We start from the raw sequence: 21,239 nt of genomic DNA, 5'->3' as shown, positions 1-21,239 counted from the left end.
ATTTTTTAAGAAAATAAAAGTCATTACTATTTAAAACGCATACATCTATTGTAATTTATATTTATTCATATATTAAGTTTTTATATCTAAAATTAAAATTAAAATTAAATCCGTGAATATGATTTAAATTTAAAAAAGATTTTTTTGTAACCTTTTAAAAAAGATTAAACTGACTTTTTGGTTTGATACAGGGTTGTATAAGGCCAAAATATTGGAACTCATTTACAAGGAAGTTTCTTCCTGCACCCCATAGATTCTTCCTGCATCTCCATATCTTTGTGAATAGACTAAAATACCCTTAAAAATAACCCTATGTCCCTGCAACCCATGAACTGTTCATTTTCTCTCTAAGCCCGTAGAGTAGGCTGTTTCTTCCTGCACCTCCATACATTTTTATGGCACCATACTAAATGTGAAAATATTTTTGTCATTTAGTTTTCTTCTTCCATTTTATCTCACTCGGCACCCCAAGTACATTCACGCTTTTCTTACATTGATTTGTAATTGATTTGAGTATCTTTCGTGTTGTTTTTTAAAATATAGTATTTCGAATTAAAATTTTTTAAATTTATTTTCTGGATTCGAGAGTAGCTTATGAATTATGTAATCTGGATATAATCTGAATTACATAATTCGAAAGCTAATATCATATTTAAAAAAGATTTCGAGATTATATAATCTGAAAGTTAATCATAGATCTGGAAAAAGACTATTGTATTATGTAATCTAGAATATAAATTACACTTTAACTCTTTTATTGAAAGATAATTTTGAAATACAAAAATTTATGAGGTGACACAAAAACATATGAAAGTGCAGGAAGAAGCGACCGGTATAACGAATTTTGAATAGAGAAATTTGAAAGTCGTAATGGTTTCCAAATTATAAAATTCGGAAGCCAAATTTGTATTCCAAATTTTAGAATTTGAAAGTGATATGACTTATGAATGGTTCCAAATTGTAGAATTTAAAAATTAAATTTGAATTATAAATTCTATAATTTAAAATAAAGTTGACTTCTGAATTTTATACAAAAGTAATTTTCTAAATTCAAAAATTACTTTCAAATTGTTGAATTGGAAAGTAATTAAACATTTCAAGAACAAGAAGAAGAAAAGCGTACCGAAAAGTTGATAGTTATTAAAAACTTGATAAATAATTAAATATTAATTTATAAATTAATTTATAATTTTTTATTAATAATAAGAATTAATTTAAATATAATAATTTTTTAGTTTATAAGATAATATCTAATTTAATTAATATAATAATAATATATTTATTTTAAATTAATTTTTATTTAATTATTTAATAAATTTTTTTAGTAGTGCGAAATCCCAATTTTCAAAACTCTTTACAAATGTCTAATTTATTATTACATTACATAATTTTTAATTTCACATCTACTCTCTCAAATTTTAGAATCATTATATTTACAATATAATAAAGAAGATGATTGAAAAAGTTTAGAAAAAAAAGAGTTGTAATAGTTTAGTCTTAACATATTTACTTATTAATAAATTCCTAATTATTTTAATGAGATGTTCTTATGGCACGAGAAAAATAATGAATAGACACAAATGTGAAGGAGAATATCTTGTGACAGCTTGCAAGAGGATGATATCCGTTGACCCAAACATGAAAAAACATGCATACCACAATCTCATCATATATTAGGATAATGCAGATATATATATATATGTATGTATGTATAAACATGTGTATATATATCTCTCTTCGAGACAAAAACATGGTCTCTGAAGAAAGCATTGAAGCATCTGAAGGCATTGAAGCAGCAAAGGTTTGAGGAAGAAGAAGATGAAATAACAGCAACAAGGGAAGTGGAATATTGGTTAAGGTAAGTTCTCAAACTTCAAATCTTCATTTCCTATTTTTATGCCTATATGTTATTTAGATATGTTTTGAGAGATGATTTTTTTTTTTACTTTTTTGAGTAAAATTTGTAATAAATACTATATAGGTAATTTTAACTAATATTGAATGAACACTTGTAATGGATATTCTATAATAATGAGTGTAAATATTTTAATTATTGTTGTTGATGAGATAAGTACTATTTTTAGTGAAAAATATTAAAAAACGATTTATAATTTGATTTCATAAATTTGTGCTTTTATTTTAACTAATGAAATTAATTTTTTTTTAAAAGAGATTAGTTTTAATTAAATTTATATCTTACATTTCAACTTATTTAATTTCTTTTAGAAATATTTTCTTTTATGTAATTTTATTCAAATATTATTTTAAGAATAAGTTTTTTTATTTGAATTTACATTTTAAAGAATAATTTTGAATTTTTTATTTATTTATTAGAAAAAAGGTACGCCATTTGTACGTATAAAATAATTCATGTTTATTTTTAAGTGAGTACTCAAGACATAATAGTAAGTAACAAAACATATTATTTGTGTATGTGTCTCTCTATATATACATATTAAAAGGAATTATAGTACTTATAATTGTATATTTAAGGTAACTTATGATGTGTTTGTTTGAACAAAATAATTTTTTCTCTCAATATTTTACAGTAAATTTTTTATAATATCATGTTTTCTATATTATTTTTTTGAAAAAAATATTTAATTAACATTTGATATAATATGAATACAAGTATAAATATATCCAGAATATCCACTACTAAAGAATAATGAAAATGAGACACAAATTTCATACCTAGAAATTGATAAAAAAATAAATGAGTTTTACTTTTATTGTTGCAAACATATATAATCAAATTGACACATGTATTGTTATCCCTACTAGATACGATTGAATGGTAGAAGTTTTATAACTTTAGTTGTATGGTTATCATTTAATTATAAAAATAAAAGAGTTTGGAGTTAGATTTTTTTTTTTTACATTTTACATTGCTTTAATATAAACATCACAAAATAAACAAAAATAGATTGGAAATGTCTATTAATGGTAGTAGTGGAGGAATTGATGTAGCAATGTGTGTTGGATAAATATATGTTGATTTGTCACGAACAAGATTCAACTCGCCCCTGTGAAGCGCGTTCAAGTATTTCTCTAGGAACATCAATTTTCTATGTATGTTCTATGGTGGGTAAAACATTCATCCCAACAAAAGACTTCAATCCCAATAATTATTGTAGTTTTCTCATTCACTTTTGATAGCAAGAAGAATAACTTGTTAGAACATAAATTCAAGAATAAGTTCTCGTTTTTAGAAATCCATATTTACTTCTCATTTCAATTTCTTTTTGGCTTTTTAGATCAATTTTATCAAATTTCGCCGTTTAATCTTCAAAGTTTATCAATTCAAATTTCATCGTTTGAAAATGTTCTAATTCTTTGTATTGCTACAATGGTTAACAAAATTCAATTGATTAAATATGTTTTTTTTTTAATTTGTGATAACATTCTTAATTGTTGTAGAGGATAAGGTGTCGTTGACGAATGCTCAATTTAATATGAGAAAGGAGATTATTTGATTGGTAAGCTTTTCTATTTGAAAACACAATTTTCTTTTCTTATCTTTTGTACCATTCTTATTTCATTGTTATTGGTCATATTTTATGTTTCTTCATGCAATTTGCAGAGGAGTAGCGGATAGACATATCTATTCCAATGTTATAGCCTCAATTTCTTTTGACCTTTCAAATATTTCAAAATGGAGATGTCTGTTCAACCAGAAAATCCTAATACCAATGGTATATCAGGTAAAACCTTCTTATTCCTTTTTTTTCTCTTTCCCTCTCCCAAACAAAGGAATATAACATTGATGTCTTATACAAGAAAAATTAGTAATTTGAATATGATAATATTATTTCATTCACTTTTTTCTTCTTCTTACTTTTGAGTTATGAGAGACAATAATGATGACAATAGATAATACTATTTCCTTCCTTCAAGGAACTAAGATTATGTCTTTATTATAAGAGAATATATTAAAATAATAATTTAACAACATAAAATAAATAGGGGAATAAAACTTTTTGAACTTCCCAAAATTTATGAGAAATATAAAATAATAGAGCATGGCAAGAAAATAAGAAGAACAAGGGTATATGAGATACAAATGATAAAAATCATGAATCATCTAGGCAAAAAGTATATTCACTATAATTAATAAATGATACATCAAAGTCTTCAACAAGTGCATGGACAATATATACAATAAAAAAAAAACAAATCAAACAACAAAGCTTACAAATAATAAAGAAGATAAAAAAAAACCCTATAATAGAATCACTACTATTTTTCTCCCTCTTCAGAATTCCAAACAATGATCTAGCCGTTGAACACAAAGTACCATCTTTTTGAGAATTTGTTGTCCAAAAATAAGTTAAATTGTGACATTGAACAAATTTCTAGTTACAATTTGAAAATTTGTATGTTGGTGGGTATGCAAAAATCACAATAATTTTTTTCCTTTCATAATCTCTTTTTGTTTGATGTGGTATTTTGAATAAAGAGTCTCTATCACATACAACCTTATTTTAATCCCTCCTCACTTAAATAAGTTAGTGAAATGAACTTACACATTTAAACATATATTCATTTATCAATAGAGTTTACAAGTTTGACACATTGATTTAGAAAGATAAGTTCGAAATCAAGAGTGATGAGTTATAAGTATTATTATAATGGGTAACCTTACCAATTAAGCACCATTGTATTGTTTTTAAATGATTATATAAAAAAATTCATAATAACAAACTTTTGTTCTTTATAAATAATGTAGAATTAAAATAAATATTATCTTTCTCATTGTCATTTGCATAAAAGAATAAAAAATAATAAAGCACAATTTTCTTTTCATATAGAAAGTGCTTTCTCTTCTTTTTTGACGTTTATGAAGTTAATGATTTTATTTTTATAATTAGATTTGTTAGTTGTTAGTTTCTTGTAGCTAGTAAAACTAAAAGTGTTGTCAAAGACAATTAGAATATTTAAAAATTAATAAGACATGAATCTATTATTTTATATTATAATACCTTAGTATACTAAATTCTTTCATGGATAGACTATATAGTGGTGAAAAGTAAAATATACAATTTTATAAAGCAATAAATTATTTAGCACTACATTTAATCAAAAACCTTAAAATAATTAATGAGTTTATAGGTCTTCTTTCTTATATTTTCCTCAACTTTCTTACTTATACTCAATGTGATACTTTTCCACATTGGTATATCTCCCTCAAGCGAAAGCATTTCTAACCACGAGTACCTCACTAGTACTTTTGTTAGAAAAATTTTCGATACAGGGATTATATTGTACTCGTTTGAGCCGATCACCAAGACAAAAAATCGACTCTGATACCACTGTAAGGTCTTTCGAGGGGGATTCACCAAGGATATTCCACGAGACCCAAGCCAAACCAACATAAGGGATTGACACCACCTTCAAACCAAAATCTTAAAGACAATGGGTTTGTGAGTCTTCTTCCTTATATGTTGCACAACATTCTCATTTCTACTCAGTGTGAGACTTAGACTCACACTTGGGTTCCCTAACAATCTCGTCAAGTGTGAGTCCCTTCATATTGGTACATCTCCATCGAGCATAAATAATTCTAACCACGATTACTCCACTAGTACTTGTACTGTCTTTAACATAACGAGACACATTTACCCGAAACCTCCATCAGGAATACTTTTGATACATGATCGTACTATACTCCTTTGAGTTGATCACTAAGACGAACCATCAACTTTGATACCACTGTTAGATCCTTTTAGGGGAGATTCACCGAAGAGATCTCAAAACAATGAGACCTGAGCTAAACCCACATAAGGGATTGACATCATATTTTTCAGATGAGTCACCAATTTATTGGAACCAAGCTAACTTAATTAAGAAAAAGAAAGAGAAGTATTTTATTTATTGACTATCAACCCATTATGCAGCTAAAATAATGCATCCTTTTGCATTATGATTTTTATGAGGAGATAAAAAGACAGAAAAGATGAGTGCCTCTGATGTGAAAAGAAAAGAAGCCACAAAGGGATAGAGAAAGAAGAAAATAGTAATCAGTGTGTCCTATACAAATCTATACGGAGAAGGAACTTCGAGAAAAGTTTATCTATTGTCTAGCTACATACCCATTAAGGTTTCTTGTGTTATTATCCACCTTTTTGGTGAAGAGAATATTTTATGTTGACCCTTGGAGTCTCCAAAAGAACTTGTGGTGTACCCATTAATTATTATTAATGAAAGTTTTACTAGACTAGGTCTCGTGGGTTTTTTCTTCATATTGAGGTTTTTTCACGTTAAAAAGTTTTGGTGTCTCCTAGTTTCTTTCCTTTCTATTTAATGCATCTCATTGTTTTGTTTATTATATCTATAAGGAAGAATTGAAATGGGTTTTGCTTCTGCTTGCTTTTTTTTATCTTCCCAACAACTATTTTGCAAAGGCGTATGATCCTATTGAGGAACAAGGTCTTAAACTAACAAATATATGTAAGGGAGATTGGAAGAAGATAAATAGGAAGAGTATTGGCATGATCTGGAAATGGACAAATCAATCTATTTATCATCATGTATCAAGTGAGACTCTAGCTTATAAATTATGGAAGAGATTAAACGATTTGTTTGAGTCTAAAAATTCCTTGAACAATGCATTCCTTATTAGGAAACTAATAAACTTGAAATACAAATATGGTTCCTCAGTGGTTGAACACTTCAATAGTTTTCATAATATGGTGAACCGATAGATCACTATGGATATTGTGTTAGATAATGAGTTATTTGCTTTGTTTTTGCTTAGATCATTACCAGAAAGTTGGAAAACATTAGTGCCTGAACGAGTCTGCTTCTAATGGAAAACTAACTTTTGACCTGGTTAAGGATAGTCTCTTAAACAAAGAAACTAGGAGGAACGGTAGTAATAAGTTTATCTCCCAACTCAAAACTTTCCATTCATGGAGTGATATGTGACACCTAAAAACTCTCCTTTCATGGGTTGTCACGTGGCAATCCATGTATCACAAAGCTCTCCATTCATGATGTGACAAGTGGCATAAGAGGAGAGGAAGGCAAGCATGAGGCGCTTAAATCATCATGAAGGAGAAGGAAGAGTCAGTTTGGAAAAAGGAAGGAAAGGGCTCATGTGGTGCCAATGTGGATGCCAAGTAGACTTCCCTTCAAGCTCTTTAACTTTAATCTAAAAATTGGCTCAAAAAATTCTAATACAGAATTTTAAAGACAGAAATAGAAATTCATAATTACTCTATACAAATTTACAAGGCTTTAGAAAAAAAAATTTCTAGAAAATAATCTTTTTAGGTAGTTGGAATGGTCCTCCATCATAAAGGGTAAGCAAGATTGTTGACATTGTAGAAGTCTGGTTAAAGACTAATAGATCATTAGATCGTTAGAGTCTAGTTAAGGATTTTTTTATGTTGTTAACCACCTTAATGATTTTTTTAATCCTTGGATATTTCAAGAAAACGTATGGTGTATATATTAATTATTAGTAATAGAAGTTTTTAGACAAGGTTTCATGAGATTAATTTTTAGACAAGTATTGAGATTTCTTCACGTTAAAAATTAATTAGTTAGTTTGATTTATGCATATATGCTAACTAATTTGTATTAGTTTATTGTCATCTTTATAAAAGGGAATTGTATGGATATCTAAAATGCTAGTGACCCAATTATTACAAATATTTATTGTTATTTTTTTGTTTGTTGTATGTTGTTAACTTTCATTTGATGACATTTAGTTTGAAGGAACAACTCTTAATTGTTTTTTAGTGTGCATTGCAATTTATGATGAGACCATAATATTGTGCTAACTATTAAATGAAATGCTTAATTGTAGGATCAGGATCATGTCTTTATGATCTCTTTTGTTCAGAAAATCCTAGTTTCAATGCTCACGTTGCAAAAGAACAATGGATGTCTTCTGGTAATATACCTTTTATTTTATTTTATTTTTATAGGATGAGAAGTTTGACTTTTCAAAACATATTAACCATAAGGGGCGTTGTTAAATAGAGATTATTTATCATTTTAATGAATTTTCAGTTTTACCTTTTTTTTCAAGTTTTTGTTTAAATAGAAAATAACTATTCATTTTATTATGATAGTCTTATTATTGCTAATAATTTCGAAATAAAATCATAACTAATTCATATTTTTATTATTGGTACTTCATAAACTACATTGGAAAATCATTTGCAGCATAAAGGACAAGTACAAATTTGGAAAGAATGTTTTTAGTAATCAATCTAGAATCGTGAAAAGTTAGCACACACAAGGATTTAGTATATATGTTTGTCCTTCCAAGTGAAAAGAAATATAGATAATTAGACATCCTATATCACTATTAGAAAAAATATTAAATAATATAATTAATTTTTAAAAAAAATAATACTTAATTATTATATTAACTAAATTAAATACTATTTATAAATTAAAAAATTATTAATATTTAAAGTTATTTCTTATTTTTATGAACTAAGTTTCAAATTGATATTTAATATTAATAATCAAAATTTTAACTACTAACTATTTTAAATTTTTAATTTAAAATCTAAAATCATTAGTAGTTAAATGATATTAAATATCAATTTAAAAATTAATTTATAATTTTATATTAATAATAAAAAATTATTTTAGATATTAATAATTTTTTAATTTATAAAATATATAACATAATTATTATAATAATTATTTATTTATTTATTAAAAAATAAATTGTTATTTAATAATTTTCTTATGTGTTTTTGATTTTTTTTTTAAGTGAGTATGGTTTAGAAATCACAAATATTAATGTGTTGGGAGATAAATTTGATAAGAGAATTTGAGTTAATTTATAAGTTTAATATTATTTTTATTTTATTTTCTTGTAGTAGGTCCACAGAAAAGATTAGACAGTTTGATGCGTCAAGCTGGGAATAGATATTGTGCTGATTGTGGAGCATTAGAGCCAAAATGGGTGTAAGTGTTTTTCATTTTTAAAGGACTTTAGTTTAATTACATCAATTACTCATTCCTCATGTTTTTTGGATCTGAATTATTGACAAGTTTTTATCAATATTTTTATCTCTAAGAAAGCTTTTTTTATCCAATTATCTCAGTTCTAGCATGATTTTTTTCCATTTATGTTTCTAGATTACTAGAAGAATGGAAGAAGAACATTTAAACATAAACTATGATAAAAAAAAAAAAAGTATTGAAAAGTTAGTTGTGTAAAATAAAAAAGTCATATAGTATCTGCATTTATTTATATTCACACACCATTGGTTGGATTACACAGGTCTTTAAACATTGGAGTATTTATTTGCATCAAATGTTCTGGAATACATAGAAGCCTAGGTGTCCATATATCCAAGGTAATTTTTAGTATAAGACATAAAATTGTAGGCGTATTATATGGTTGATATTTATATGATTATAGATTTTATTCTATTGTAAAAAGTTGTAATCTTTGTTTAGTTAAACTTAGGTTTTAGTTTGATGTAACTAATATTCGAAATTAACAGGTTTTGTTTTTATATAGGTTGTAGTATTCCTTAAATGTTCTACTTTAATGTTATCATTCTTTGTCGAGCAAAATAAAAATTCTAACAATGATTTAACATCGTCACAGGTTCTGTCCCTAAACCTAGATGAATGGACAGATGAACAAGTTGATGCATTGGTGAAATTGGGTGGAAATACACTAGTCAACAAGAAGTATGAAGTTCACCTCCCAATTAATAACATAAGAAAACCAAGACCAGATTCTTCTATCGAAGAACGTTCAGATTTCATTAGGTAAATGGACAAGCACGTACTAAAAAAAAAGTGCATGCATGCAAAATTCATAATTATGTTGAACTGCATTAATATGATTAATAAAATGGAATTTGATTTTGCAGGAGAAAATACGAGTATCTGCAGTTTTCTGATACTGAGGATAACATGTCTTGTCCCTTCATACCACCACCCCATTCAGGAAGTTCATCAGATTCTCAAATTAGTTACTCAAGAAATCCTTTCACACGAGAAAAAAAACATTGTGATAATAAACCACCAAATAGACATTTTATTGGCAGAACATTTCGAAATAGTCGAGGAAGAAAAGATTGCCATGACTTTAGAGCCAAGAAGACCAACTCATTGGTAATATTTCATTTGATTATATATACTATTAATTACCTATATCAAACATATGCTAAATAAATTATGCGGATAGAAAAGTAGATCTCATACTAACTAGAAATAAAGATATTTCATAATTTATAAATGAATGTAAATCTTATCTTATAAGTCCATTTTATAAAATTGAATTATCCTTATAGTTCTTAAAAATTTTGGAGATCTCACATATACTAAAAATAAGAATATATTTTATTGTATATAAGTGTGTGCAAAACTCACTCCATGAGCCGATTTTATGGGTTTGAGTTAGATTTAAAGTCCATTTCATAATATGGTATCAGAACCATTTAAAGTTTATCTTAACGAGTATTTGTTAGGCTTATCGTGCTATTTCTTTCGAGTCGTTATTGGACCACCTATAATATGTTATCTCACACACGAACTGTCACTCTCGGCGTGATGATGTGTTGGAGATCTCACATCTATTAAAAAAATAAAAATATTTCATTCATATATTATTCTAATAGTGAGTTTGTTTGTCCTTGTTATAGGCAGGAATGACCGAATTTGTTGGATTGATAAAGGTGAATGTGGTTAAGGGCACTAATCTTGCTGTTCGTGATGTGATGAGTAGTGATCCTTATGTGACCATATCTCTTGGTCACCAAGTGAGATTCTTCATCTATAAACTATACTTCACACCATTCATATAAATATATATATATATATATATTATTTTATTTTATTTTTTTCAAACTAAACTTCAATATCTACTCTTACATTGCAGTCAGTGAAGACACGTGTCATAAAGAACAATTTAAACCCAATTTGGAATGAAAGCCTAATGTTGTCAATTCCAGATTGCATTCCTCCTCTTAAAATTGTAAGTTCAGTACATTTCCATAGTGATAAATCCCATGAAAAATAATCAAATGTATCTTTTGATAACTAGATTTATACACTAATTAATAGTTATTTTAGCAATAGATGTTACATACAAATCACACTTAATACCCATTTCTTTCTTTCATAAAACCTGAAATCTATTAGGTTTAAACATTTATCTTGTTAAAATAAAAATAAATAACTAAAAGAGATGGTGGGTATTTTTTTTTTTCTAAAAAAGACACTGAATTTTAAGATAATTTAAGGGGTTACAAACATGTTGATTCCACCTCCAAACATGTTGATTCAAATAAAGGATCTTCCCACTCTTCTTTTCACGCTCTCACTCCATTAACAGATTCAAACACGTCATTATGACTCCGTACTTTTAGCTTATAAAACAAGTTTAATCACATAATTTACGATAAAATTTAGAGCTCACACCTAGTATTGAAAACAAGCTAACCGTCAAAATTTGCTTATGGTGATGCATTTATGCAGATTGTGTTGGACAAAGATACTTTTTCAACTGATGATTTTATGGGTGAGGCTGAAATAGACATTCAACCTCTAGTTTCAGCTGCAATGGCATATGAAAAATCTTCAGTGAATGAGAGTACAGAAGTTGGAAAATGGATAGCAAGTGGTGACAACAGTCTTCTTAAAGATGGTATAATTTCCCTTGAAGATGGACAAATCAAACAAGAGATCTCATTGAGGCTACAACATGTTGAGAGAGGTGTGTTGGAGATTGAACTAGAATGTGTTCCTTTAACTCAGTAGTTCATATAAATATCAATAAACTTAGTCAAACACACATTTTGACCATTCATTACTCCACATTGTTCCATTCCAATTCTCCTATAAACATTATTTTGTGCCTATGGATCATCCTTATGTGATGTTCAGAATACAAAATATCAATAGCAGTTTGGAAAGCAAGCTTATCAATTCATTTCAACCTTTTTTGACCTTCATGTGTTATATATTCGCTAATCAGTACCTTAAAACTAATTATTCACTAATTAAAAATTATTTAAGAAAATGTGTATGTAACATTATCAATGCATTCATGTTTTTCCATTGCCAATTTTCTAATTATTCACTCATGAAGATTAATTAACATGAGTGTGACAACTTTTCTTACTTATACTACTTGATAACTTTTGCAGAATATATATGTAATATTACTGATCCGATTATCATATTCAATTTTTTTTATAAAGTAAATCAAGTTTATAATGTTTTATTCAAATTAAAAATCAATTTCAATTTCATCATACTACTTTATTTTGGTGTGCAATATCAGTTAACATTGTTCGATTGTGTATATATACATGTGAAATATATCTAGCAAGAAAAATTCTTTTAGATGAGAATGGGGTAATAAATATCGGGCATACAATAATAATTGAAAGATTAACATCAAAAGTTATTTAATGTTACACGATAAATTCGTGAATATGACTTCTACAAATTTATTAATTTAATTTATTAATAAATCAATAATTTCTCTTAATGAATGAAATGAACAAATGAAAAATTCACAAGTCAAAATAACCAAATTATGTTTTTGAGATTTTCTTATGAGTTATTTTTTTTTATCAGTAATAAAAAATAAAATAAATGACTCAGAAAAATCTTGTCCTCCCAATAAAAGATATGTACCCCTAAAAAAGTCAACAAACAACAGAAGGAATTTCTACCAAACCTCATACCTTCCCACAAAAAATCAACAAAACTACAAAATCAGACCATCCTCATGCAAGCCAAAAGGTTAAAACACCAGTCAAAATAAGAGAAGATAGCATATTTCAACTTGGAAGTTAGCCAAGACCATACCTTTAACTAAGCCATAGCAGGCATTTCCACAATATCAACCACACCTCCTTTGAAAATAACTTTGTTCCTATGCATTCAAATATCGTTAACTACTGTAATCCATACCATTCCCCAAACTTCATTCACCGTTGTTGAAGTGTTACACATCCTAAACTGATGAAAGTTTAGAATTGGATCGTTATGAGACACAAACAACACTCCAAACAAAGCAAAACACTGACTTCAAAAATTTCAAACTATTTTGCACTAAAAAAATAAGTGACGACAAGTTTTCGAATAATAATAATAAGAGATACACATTATCATCATTTTTACTGTTTTACTATTTTCTTGCACATCAATACGACCACCAAATGTTTTTGGACATAACTCCTTCAATATTATCATTTTTCTAACAAATTAAAGTGAGAACATCATTAAAATCAAATGAAAAAAATGTTTAGCTTATATACGTTTTTAACGAAAACTTACTTGAGACTTATATATCATGTAAGATAATTTACTTAATATTTATAAAAAAAAATTAAACTAATTTGTTTAGGCTTTGAATTTACATTAATTATGATTAAAATATTAAAATAATATAAAAAATGAACCTTTTTAAAATATCCATACATCTAAATAATATTTAATTTAGAATTAAAATTTGATACTCTCCTTCTTATATAAAAATGACATATTTATTATATACATTATAGACAATCATTAGATCAATAAAAATTATTAAAAGGGATTACAACTTTTATGCAAAGTAAAATGATAAATCATCTTTGACCAGATAATGACATACTAACATACCACTTCAAACTTGAATTTTCAAGTTTTCCCAATAAACAAAAATGTATTACTAAACAGAAATGTTATAGGATAAATACCCCATTTTCTATTAAACACTCACCCAACCCCATTGAAATGATATAACAATTTATTTTAGAATATAAAATAATTTAAAATAAATGAACTAAAAAATTAAAAAAATTATTATTTTATTATGTAAAGGGTGTAACAAGATTATTGACAGAACACTTTTGGTGGCTTTGTCATAATATCAAGACACCTTTAGCTACAAATCCAATGCCACCAATGGCAACTGAAGTGGACTTCATTGTCATCAATTAAAGCAGAAAAAGACTTCAGAGCTCTCAAGTCTACACAGTCCTCCACATAACAGTGAATCATAATTTATAAAAAAAAATCAAAATATCCAGATAAACTTTATACCTATTTTATAATTAATTCTATTTAACAACACTATGAGAACTAGCTTAAAAGATAAAAGTCATCCCACTTATATAGCATATTTTATTAAGATCAATTATTTGAAATTCCTAACCAAATTGATAATAACTAAATTGATTAAAAATCATTATTTTTAAAAAATTATTAAATAAAAATTAATTTTATATAAAAAATATTTTTTTATTATTTTTAATTAAATTATATCATATTTTAGATATTAAAAATATTGTTGATATCTAAAGTAGATTGTATTATTGATAAATAGTTTCTAAATTAATATCTAATTAATTATCAATTATTTAGATTTTATAAATTCTAAAGTTGGTAATTAAAATATTATAGTACTAATTAGATATCAATTTAAAAATTATTTATCAATAATAAAAATTAATTTAGATATTAATAATTTTTTGTCTTTAAAATAATATTTAATTTAATAAATATAATAATTAATTTTTTTATTCTCTAAAATTAATTTTTATGCGTTTCATGTTAATTTACCTAAACAATAAAGGAATGCTTACAAAAAGAAAAATACTTGGTTCTCTCACCATTCAAAATCTCTTTCATGCACCATGCATTTCCTATCCATAAACACGTTCACAGTTGAAATATCTATTTTCACACAAACCACCCAAAAACATTTGAATGTTGTGTTTGGAATGGGACAAAGAAGAGGATAAAAGAATAAAAATATATATTTTTTCTTTACCAAACGAAAAAAAGTGTGTTGTATTTGTTTTACTCTTTCTAACAAGCATTAAGGTTGCATTTTAGTAGAAGGCAAAATTTACAAATTTTTTTCAAAGATCTGAGGTTGGATTTACAAATAACGTTTTCAAAAAATAATGGTCTCCAAAAACAATCTTCCATTAAATTTTCCTCAAAAAAGCATTTTCAAAGAGAGGGTGGGAAACTAATTTTTTAAAATAAAAAAAAATACTTAAAGTTATATATCATTAAAAAAATCACTAAATAGGAATTAATTTTAAAGAAAAAATAATTAGTTGTTATATTAACTAAATTAAATATTATTATAGAGACTAAAAAATTATTGGTATCAAAAGTAATTTTTATTATTAATAAAATTTATAAACTAGTTTCTAAATTATTATTTAATTAGCTATCAATGTTTTAACTACTAATTAATTTAGATTCTAAATAATTTAGGTTCTAAAAGTTGATGGTTAAAATATTTGTAGCTAATTAAATATTAATTTAAAAACTAATTTATAAATTTTATTAATAATAGAAACTACTTTATATACCAATAATAATTTTATAAGAATATAATATACATTATTTAATTAATTTTTTAAAATTAACTTTTATTTAATAATTTTTTTTAGTGTATATTATATTACTCTTATTAATAATAAATTAAAGATTTTAGTAAAGGTAATCATCATTCATTATACTAACATGAAAACATTTTATACCTAATAAAAAACAAATAAGATAAAATGTTTACAGAAGATTAAATAATGCATTTGTGGAATATTGTAGCTGATATGAGAAGGCAGAATATTAGAGAGAAGTATTTGAAGTTAATTTGGGTATGGAAAAGAATAAGAATAATCATCAAATGTTCTTTTCCTCTTCTTCTTTCTTTCCCTTTCAATTTTTGAAATCACTATCTCAAATCTCTTGTCATAAACATTAGGTGCACCAACACTATCCAATGTGAAGAAACAAATGAAATGTCAACAATTTTCAATTCACATTTATCAAAAACACTCTTTGCTCATAAAAAACCATTTATTAAAACACATATAATCATTCTTCAAAACATGAAGACAATCTATATACTCTTGAACAAGACCTATATAAACACTATTGTCAATCTCTGTTGGCATTTAAAACTCTATTTTTGTTGCATTTATGTGTAGTTAATGTGAACTTTTCATCAATGTAATTTATATTGGAGGTTAAGATATAACAGTGGAATTGAGATCTTAGATAATATGATTAATCATGTTTTCGGTAATTGATCATCCACAGATTTTATGTTTAGATTGAAGTTTCAAAATGTGAAAATTTTAATATACAATTGTGAATTTTGATGTCAAAAAAGAAAGGGAAAAAAATATTGTAGAAGTAAAAGTACTTTGAAGATTTCTCAGTTTTAATCCGAAGATACACAATTTCAATGCATATTTTAATCCAAAGATACACAATTTCAAGCATATTTTATACCAGTAATATAAATAAAAGAGAGTGAAGTTGTTTGCATGATAAATAATTAAGTGTTAAAAAAATTCTTTTATAACATTCAAAATGACTTGTTTATTTAGAAGGGAAAAGATTTTTAAAAAAGTGATAAGGTTTTTTTTAGACATTCAAACATAACTCACTTTATCTAGATATAATGACTTGATAGAGAAACATTCAAATGTCTCTTCAACATTAGTTATTTAGCAAATCTCTTCAATGTTAGATAAAACATTACAAAAAAAAAAATATTAAATAAAATTTAATTTTATTAAAAAAAATAATTAGTTGTTATATTAACTAAATTAGATATTATTTTAGAGATTAAAAAAAGTATTGATATCTAAAATAATTTCCATTATTGATAAATAGTTTCTAAATTGGTATCTAATACCTTAGAAATTATTTATCAATAATAAAAAGTAATTTAGATATAATAATTTTTTTAAGTGTGTAAAATAGTATATAATTTAGTTAATATAATAAATAATTATTTTTTATCACTAAAATTGATTTTTATTTAATAATTTTCTAATGGTAGAGAAATGTTTGAACATGGCTCTGTCTAGATATAATGACTCAATAAATAAGTGTTCAAATGTTACTCACTCTATTTATATTTAGATTGAGAGGTGTTCAGTCATCACTCATTTTATCAATTTTTTAACATCTAGAAAAAAGCGACATTCAAATTTAATTCATTTTGTCTAAGTATGATAAAAATAAATTCTTATAAAATATTATAATTGACTATTTTTTTCAAAATATTTTATTTTAGCGTATGCATCATTAAAAAAATACAAGATAAATACATCATGAATTATGAGTAAAATAAACCAAGTTAAGTAACAACTAAACTAAGTTAAGTAACAACATTACTTGTAAAATAAAAATCATTAGTTATTGTTGTAAAATGAAGATTAGAAATCAACACTAAATATATACATATAACATCACTTATCAAAATTTTAAAATATAAATATTTTATTGATATTTATTTTTAAATAAACAAGAATAAAATATTATTTTTAATTTTACCATTACAATATTATTTCTAATGTTACTAGTATAATTTTTTTAACATACATAAATAAATACCGTAAGTTTCCTTTATTGTAATAGAATAATTAAAGTTTTTACTAATTAACTTCTAATTTTATTTTATAATAAATGCATACATTCAAACAAATTATAAGATTAAGGGAAGGTGAATAACATAAATGATAAGAGAGTAACACTTGGAACTTTGAAAATGATACTTAAATAGAAACAAAATTATTTTCATTACAAAATTTAATTTTCTATTAGAATATTAATTAATAGTATAATAGAAATAAAGTGAATGGAATTAAAATTAATTTATATAATCAAAAGTGGTAGAATTTTAAATGAACATATTTAATAGATAAGACATGAATGACATGTGTAAAACCAATCAATTAGCATTCATTACAAAATTTAAAATATAAAAATAATAATTAATTTTTTCTTAAATACATGAAAAAGTAATCAGAAAGATAGATTATGTTATAAACAAGATTAATAATAACAAGGAAATAGTTTGGTTTTTTAAAGAATATTAATTTGGTACTTAATTTAAAGATAGATAATGTATTAATGACAACTTACCACTCTTTAATGAGACATGTACTTTACAGAGTATATGTCTACACTTTAGGTTAACTTATTTTAAGAAAAAAACAAAGCTACTTTCTTTGCTGAGGAATCTCTGCATTTTCCAAACATGTATTATCCAAATCCAACAACTATTAAAGATCATTAACTCTAACTTCAAAAGAAAACTTAACATTGAATGAAACAGATTAAAAAGAACTGATCAATTTCATAACTTCAGACAATCTTAATCCCTTGGAAAAACAATATCAGAGTCAATCAAAATGCCATGAACAAACTATACAACCACCATACACTACACTGTAAAAGCCCAGTGAAGATGACAACCTAAATAATGTCACTACCACATTATTTCTTGCATCAGTACTACAATTTCCTTAACTGGAAATCTCATCAAATTTCTATGAAATACTCTTCAAACCAACATCCATCTTCATACCCTGAGTTCAATTACTCCCCCTCTTACCAAATGAGACAAAAATATGTAACAGTTATTCATATAAAAAAACATGACTTGTTCTGAAGATTGTGATGGGTGAATCAAGGTGTAAGACAGTGTCCAATAAGTGTATATACACATGTAAAAGGGTAAAAGGGCACAGAGAAGATTGATCCAAGATTAGCCTAAAAAAGAAGGGATAATATTAAAGCATCTCATGATTTGCATTACAACCACCAATAATTAGCAAATCTTTATACACCAGTAAATATTTACAATGTCCATTTCCAATATACACAGTCCCCATTCCCATTTGAATGAAGAAAAGGAAATTTGAACAAAACAAAAGGAATTGAAAAAGCCATGATCAAGAACAGCAATAAGGGCACCTAAGGAGACCATTCTCATTGCACTCCAAACACCTCTTCAAGCACCCTTCGTCCTCATCAAACACCTTCCGACTCCCTCTGCAATTTTCGCAGGGCACAAACCTGGCATCCCCACAATGCTCACACACGAAGCCGGGTCTCAGATGGGGGAGCCCTTCCAGAATGATCTTCGCCAGTTCTCCACTCTCGAACAAGTGCTTGATCACCTCAGCGCCACCCACGTACTTCCCTCGCACGAACACCTGAGGCAGCGCCACATGGCGCTCGCCCAGCGCGCGCTGCAGCTCCTCCCTGTAAGCTATGTCCATCGACACGTCCCTCTCGTCCACCCAAACCCTAAACCCCTTCAGAATCATGCGCACCGCGTTGCAGTCCTCGAACGTTCGCCGAACCCCGCGCAGGCTCGTTAAATACACCACGATCCGCTCCTCCGTCCCGGACAACCGAAACGGCGTCGTCGTCGTTGCACACGAGTCCCAACACGCTTTCGATTCCGATTGGGACTCCAATTCTGCAGTCTTCTTCGAGGAGGACTCGAACAAGGTGCAGAGCTTCTTCACCATTTTCCCGCGGATTGAGGTTTTCGCCGACTGCACGGATCCGTAGAACCGGCTCAGCGAACTGGACCGGTCCAGAGTCTGCTGGCTCTGAGGATGGTAGGATTTCTGCGTGGGCTCCGAGTGAATCGTGTTCGACCGGTTGAAGAACAGAAACCGCGACATCTTCGCCAAATTCGACAATCTCCGAGCTACTGAACATAAATTAGCGTGAGTTTTCGGAAATTGACTTTTAAATGCTATAATTTACATCATCTGATTCAAAATCAATTCCATTTCCTGGAATGAAATTAGCTCAAAATTACGTTTGCCGGTAGCTGATATTTCAACGCAGCTTCATTTTAACACGAATTAGAACAATTTAGCTTCTGAGGATTTTTTGCATTCAATCAAAAATCACAACCGAGCTCGAATTCAAGGGAGAGAGCTTAAACAAAAACGAAAAAAAGAAAGAAAGCGATGAAAATTAGGGTTTGCAGAATTTCACCTCAGGCGGCGGCGAGAATGCTCCGACGCGGCGGCAATGAATGACGGAAAGAGGAAAGTCCACGCGGTGAGTTTCGTTACTTTTGCTAAGGCAATGATGTTTTTGTGTGTGTATGTGTTTGTTGTTGAATTTTTGTGTTTGTTTTGAGTTTTAGGGTTTTGTTTGCAGAGGAATTTGTGTAGGTGTTTTCAGTTTGGAGTTGAAACAAGAATTGGGTTCTGTTTGTTAGTTTTGGAGGTGGCTTTGAGAGATGAAGAGAAAGGTTGAATGAGTTTATCCACAACACCAACAATTTATAGAAAGAGAAAGCTTCAAACACTAATAAATTAAATTAAAAAACTATAATCCAAACAAGGTGCACCTTCTGTTTCATCTTTTCTTCATTTAAAAGAAGAAATAAAGTTATAAAGTTTTACTTTATAATTAATTTTTTATACATTTCTATTAAATCACTCACTTGTGTTTATGATATATCTTTATTTTGTACAATGACACCAAATTTTCTTCATGCAGTTAATTTCCATAAAATTTTACAATATCATGTTTATTACATTAATTTTTTTTTTATAGTTTCCTTTTTTACAAAATGTAAATAATATTTTAATTCTTTTTTTTGTGTCATGGCAACGTAGTACCAACTATGTTCTGTCGTATGTGTGTGTTGATTGTGAAATTCAGGCCCACATTTAGGCCCACTCCACACTCAAACAAAACAAGATTCATTGGCAGAAGAAATGCACAATTAATTCATAATTACTCATTCATGAGTAATTAAAATTCTGTCAAAGTTACTCTTCAAATTAAATATTTATTTTCAATTAATAAATTTTATTAAATAAATAAATAACTGTGCTTTCTTTTACACAAATATTTCCTATCAGTGGTCAAAGATTGTTATTTTTCATCCTTCGTATACATAGTAAAAAAATTAAAGTTTTGTTCATAATTTAAAATATGTGGGTTATCTACTTCTGTTCTAGATCATATATTGATCATAGATATGTTTACAGATTATTTTAAATGCTAACATTTTCAAAAAAAATGTTTAAATATTGCTTTAATTATTGTTAAATATTATAAAATCATAATGAAGTAGTTTTTTTCTTCTCAAGACTTATTTATCTATATTTTTTTTGGATAGATCCGTTTTGTTTAAATTTTAATTAGAAACTAAAAATCAAACCAAATCCCGCATAATCTTTAAATATGATACTATAGTTTTAAAATTAATTAATAACTAATAAATGTATATGACTCATGAGTTAAATTGTATTGTGCTTGATATTTATCAAATTAATTTACTTATGAATATATAAAATATATAAGATTGTAAATATGAAAATAATTTAAAAAAATCATAATACATCTCTTTATTTAACAATTTTACCATTTTTGTATAATAATATTTAAATTATTTTATAATAACATAAAAAAAACACAAATGAATCTAATATTAAATTGCAAAAAAATAGTTT

The 21,239-nt window shown here is 26.8% G+C and overlaps 2 protein-coding genes across 5 annotated transcripts; one reads left to right on the top strand and one right to left on the bottom strand.

Annotated features, from left to right (window-relative positions):
- Positions 1–1,738: 1,738 nt before the first annotated feature.
- On the top strand, positions 1,739–12,006 carry LOC137836210 (probable ADP-ribosylation factor GTPase-activating protein AGD11). 3 transcript variants are annotated; one of them, XM_068645056.1, is made up of 11 exons: positions 1,739–1,858; positions 3,421–3,479; positions 3,584–3,704; positions 7,814–7,900; positions 8,847–8,934; positions 9,254–9,329; positions 9,587–9,753; positions 9,858–10,101; positions 10,632–10,748; positions 10,868–10,963; positions 11,467–11,935. In XM_068645056.1, exons 3-11 carry the CDS (start codon positions 3,656–3,658, stop codon positions 11,746–11,748), a joined length of 1,206 nt encoding a protein of 401 aa, XP_068501157.1. In that variant the 5' UTR covers positions 1,739–1,858; positions 3,421–3,479; positions 3,584–3,655; the 3' UTR covers positions 11,749–11,935. The 3 variants fall into 3 exon arrangements, with proteins under 3 accessions (XP_068501157.1, XP_068501156.1, XP_068501158.1); XM_068645055.1 differs by lacking the exon at positions 1,739–1,858 and adding an exon at positions 2,997–3,084 and having other exon boundaries at positions 11,467–11,999; XM_068645057.1 differs by lacking the exon at positions 1,739–1,858 and adding an exon at positions 3,018–3,084 and having other exon boundaries at positions 8,850–8,934; positions 11,467–12,006.
- Positions 12,007–18,511: 6,505 nt separating this feature from the next.
- Positions 18,512–20,121, bottom strand: LOC137834804 (uncharacterized protein At5g39865). 2 transcript variants are annotated; one of them, XM_068642993.1, is made up of 2 exons: positions 19,765–20,121; positions 18,512–19,471 (listed from the first exon to the last, which is right to left on the bottom strand). In XM_068642993.1, the coding sequence occupies exon 2, from the start codon at positions 19,440–19,442 to the stop codon at positions 18,699–18,701; it is 744 nt and encodes a 247-aa protein (XP_068499094.1). In that variant the 5' UTR covers positions 19,443–19,471; positions 19,765–20,121; the 3' UTR covers positions 18,512–18,698. The 2 variants fall into 2 exon arrangements, with proteins under 2 accessions (XP_068499094.1, XP_068499095.1); XM_068642994.1 differs by having other exon boundaries at positions 18,512–19,468; positions 19,765–20,029.
- Positions 20,122–21,239: the final 1,118 nt, after the last annotated feature.

Source organism: Phaseolus vulgaris, chromosome 5, assembly GCF_000499845.2.
Source record: "Phaseolus vulgaris cultivar G19833 chromosome 5, P. vulgaris v2.0, whole genome shotgun sequence".
NCBI lineage: Eukaryota > Viridiplantae > Streptophyta > Magnoliopsida > Fabales > Fabaceae > Phaseolus > Phaseolus vulgaris.
This window is presented reverse-complemented; position numbering and strand designations above follow the sequence as displayed.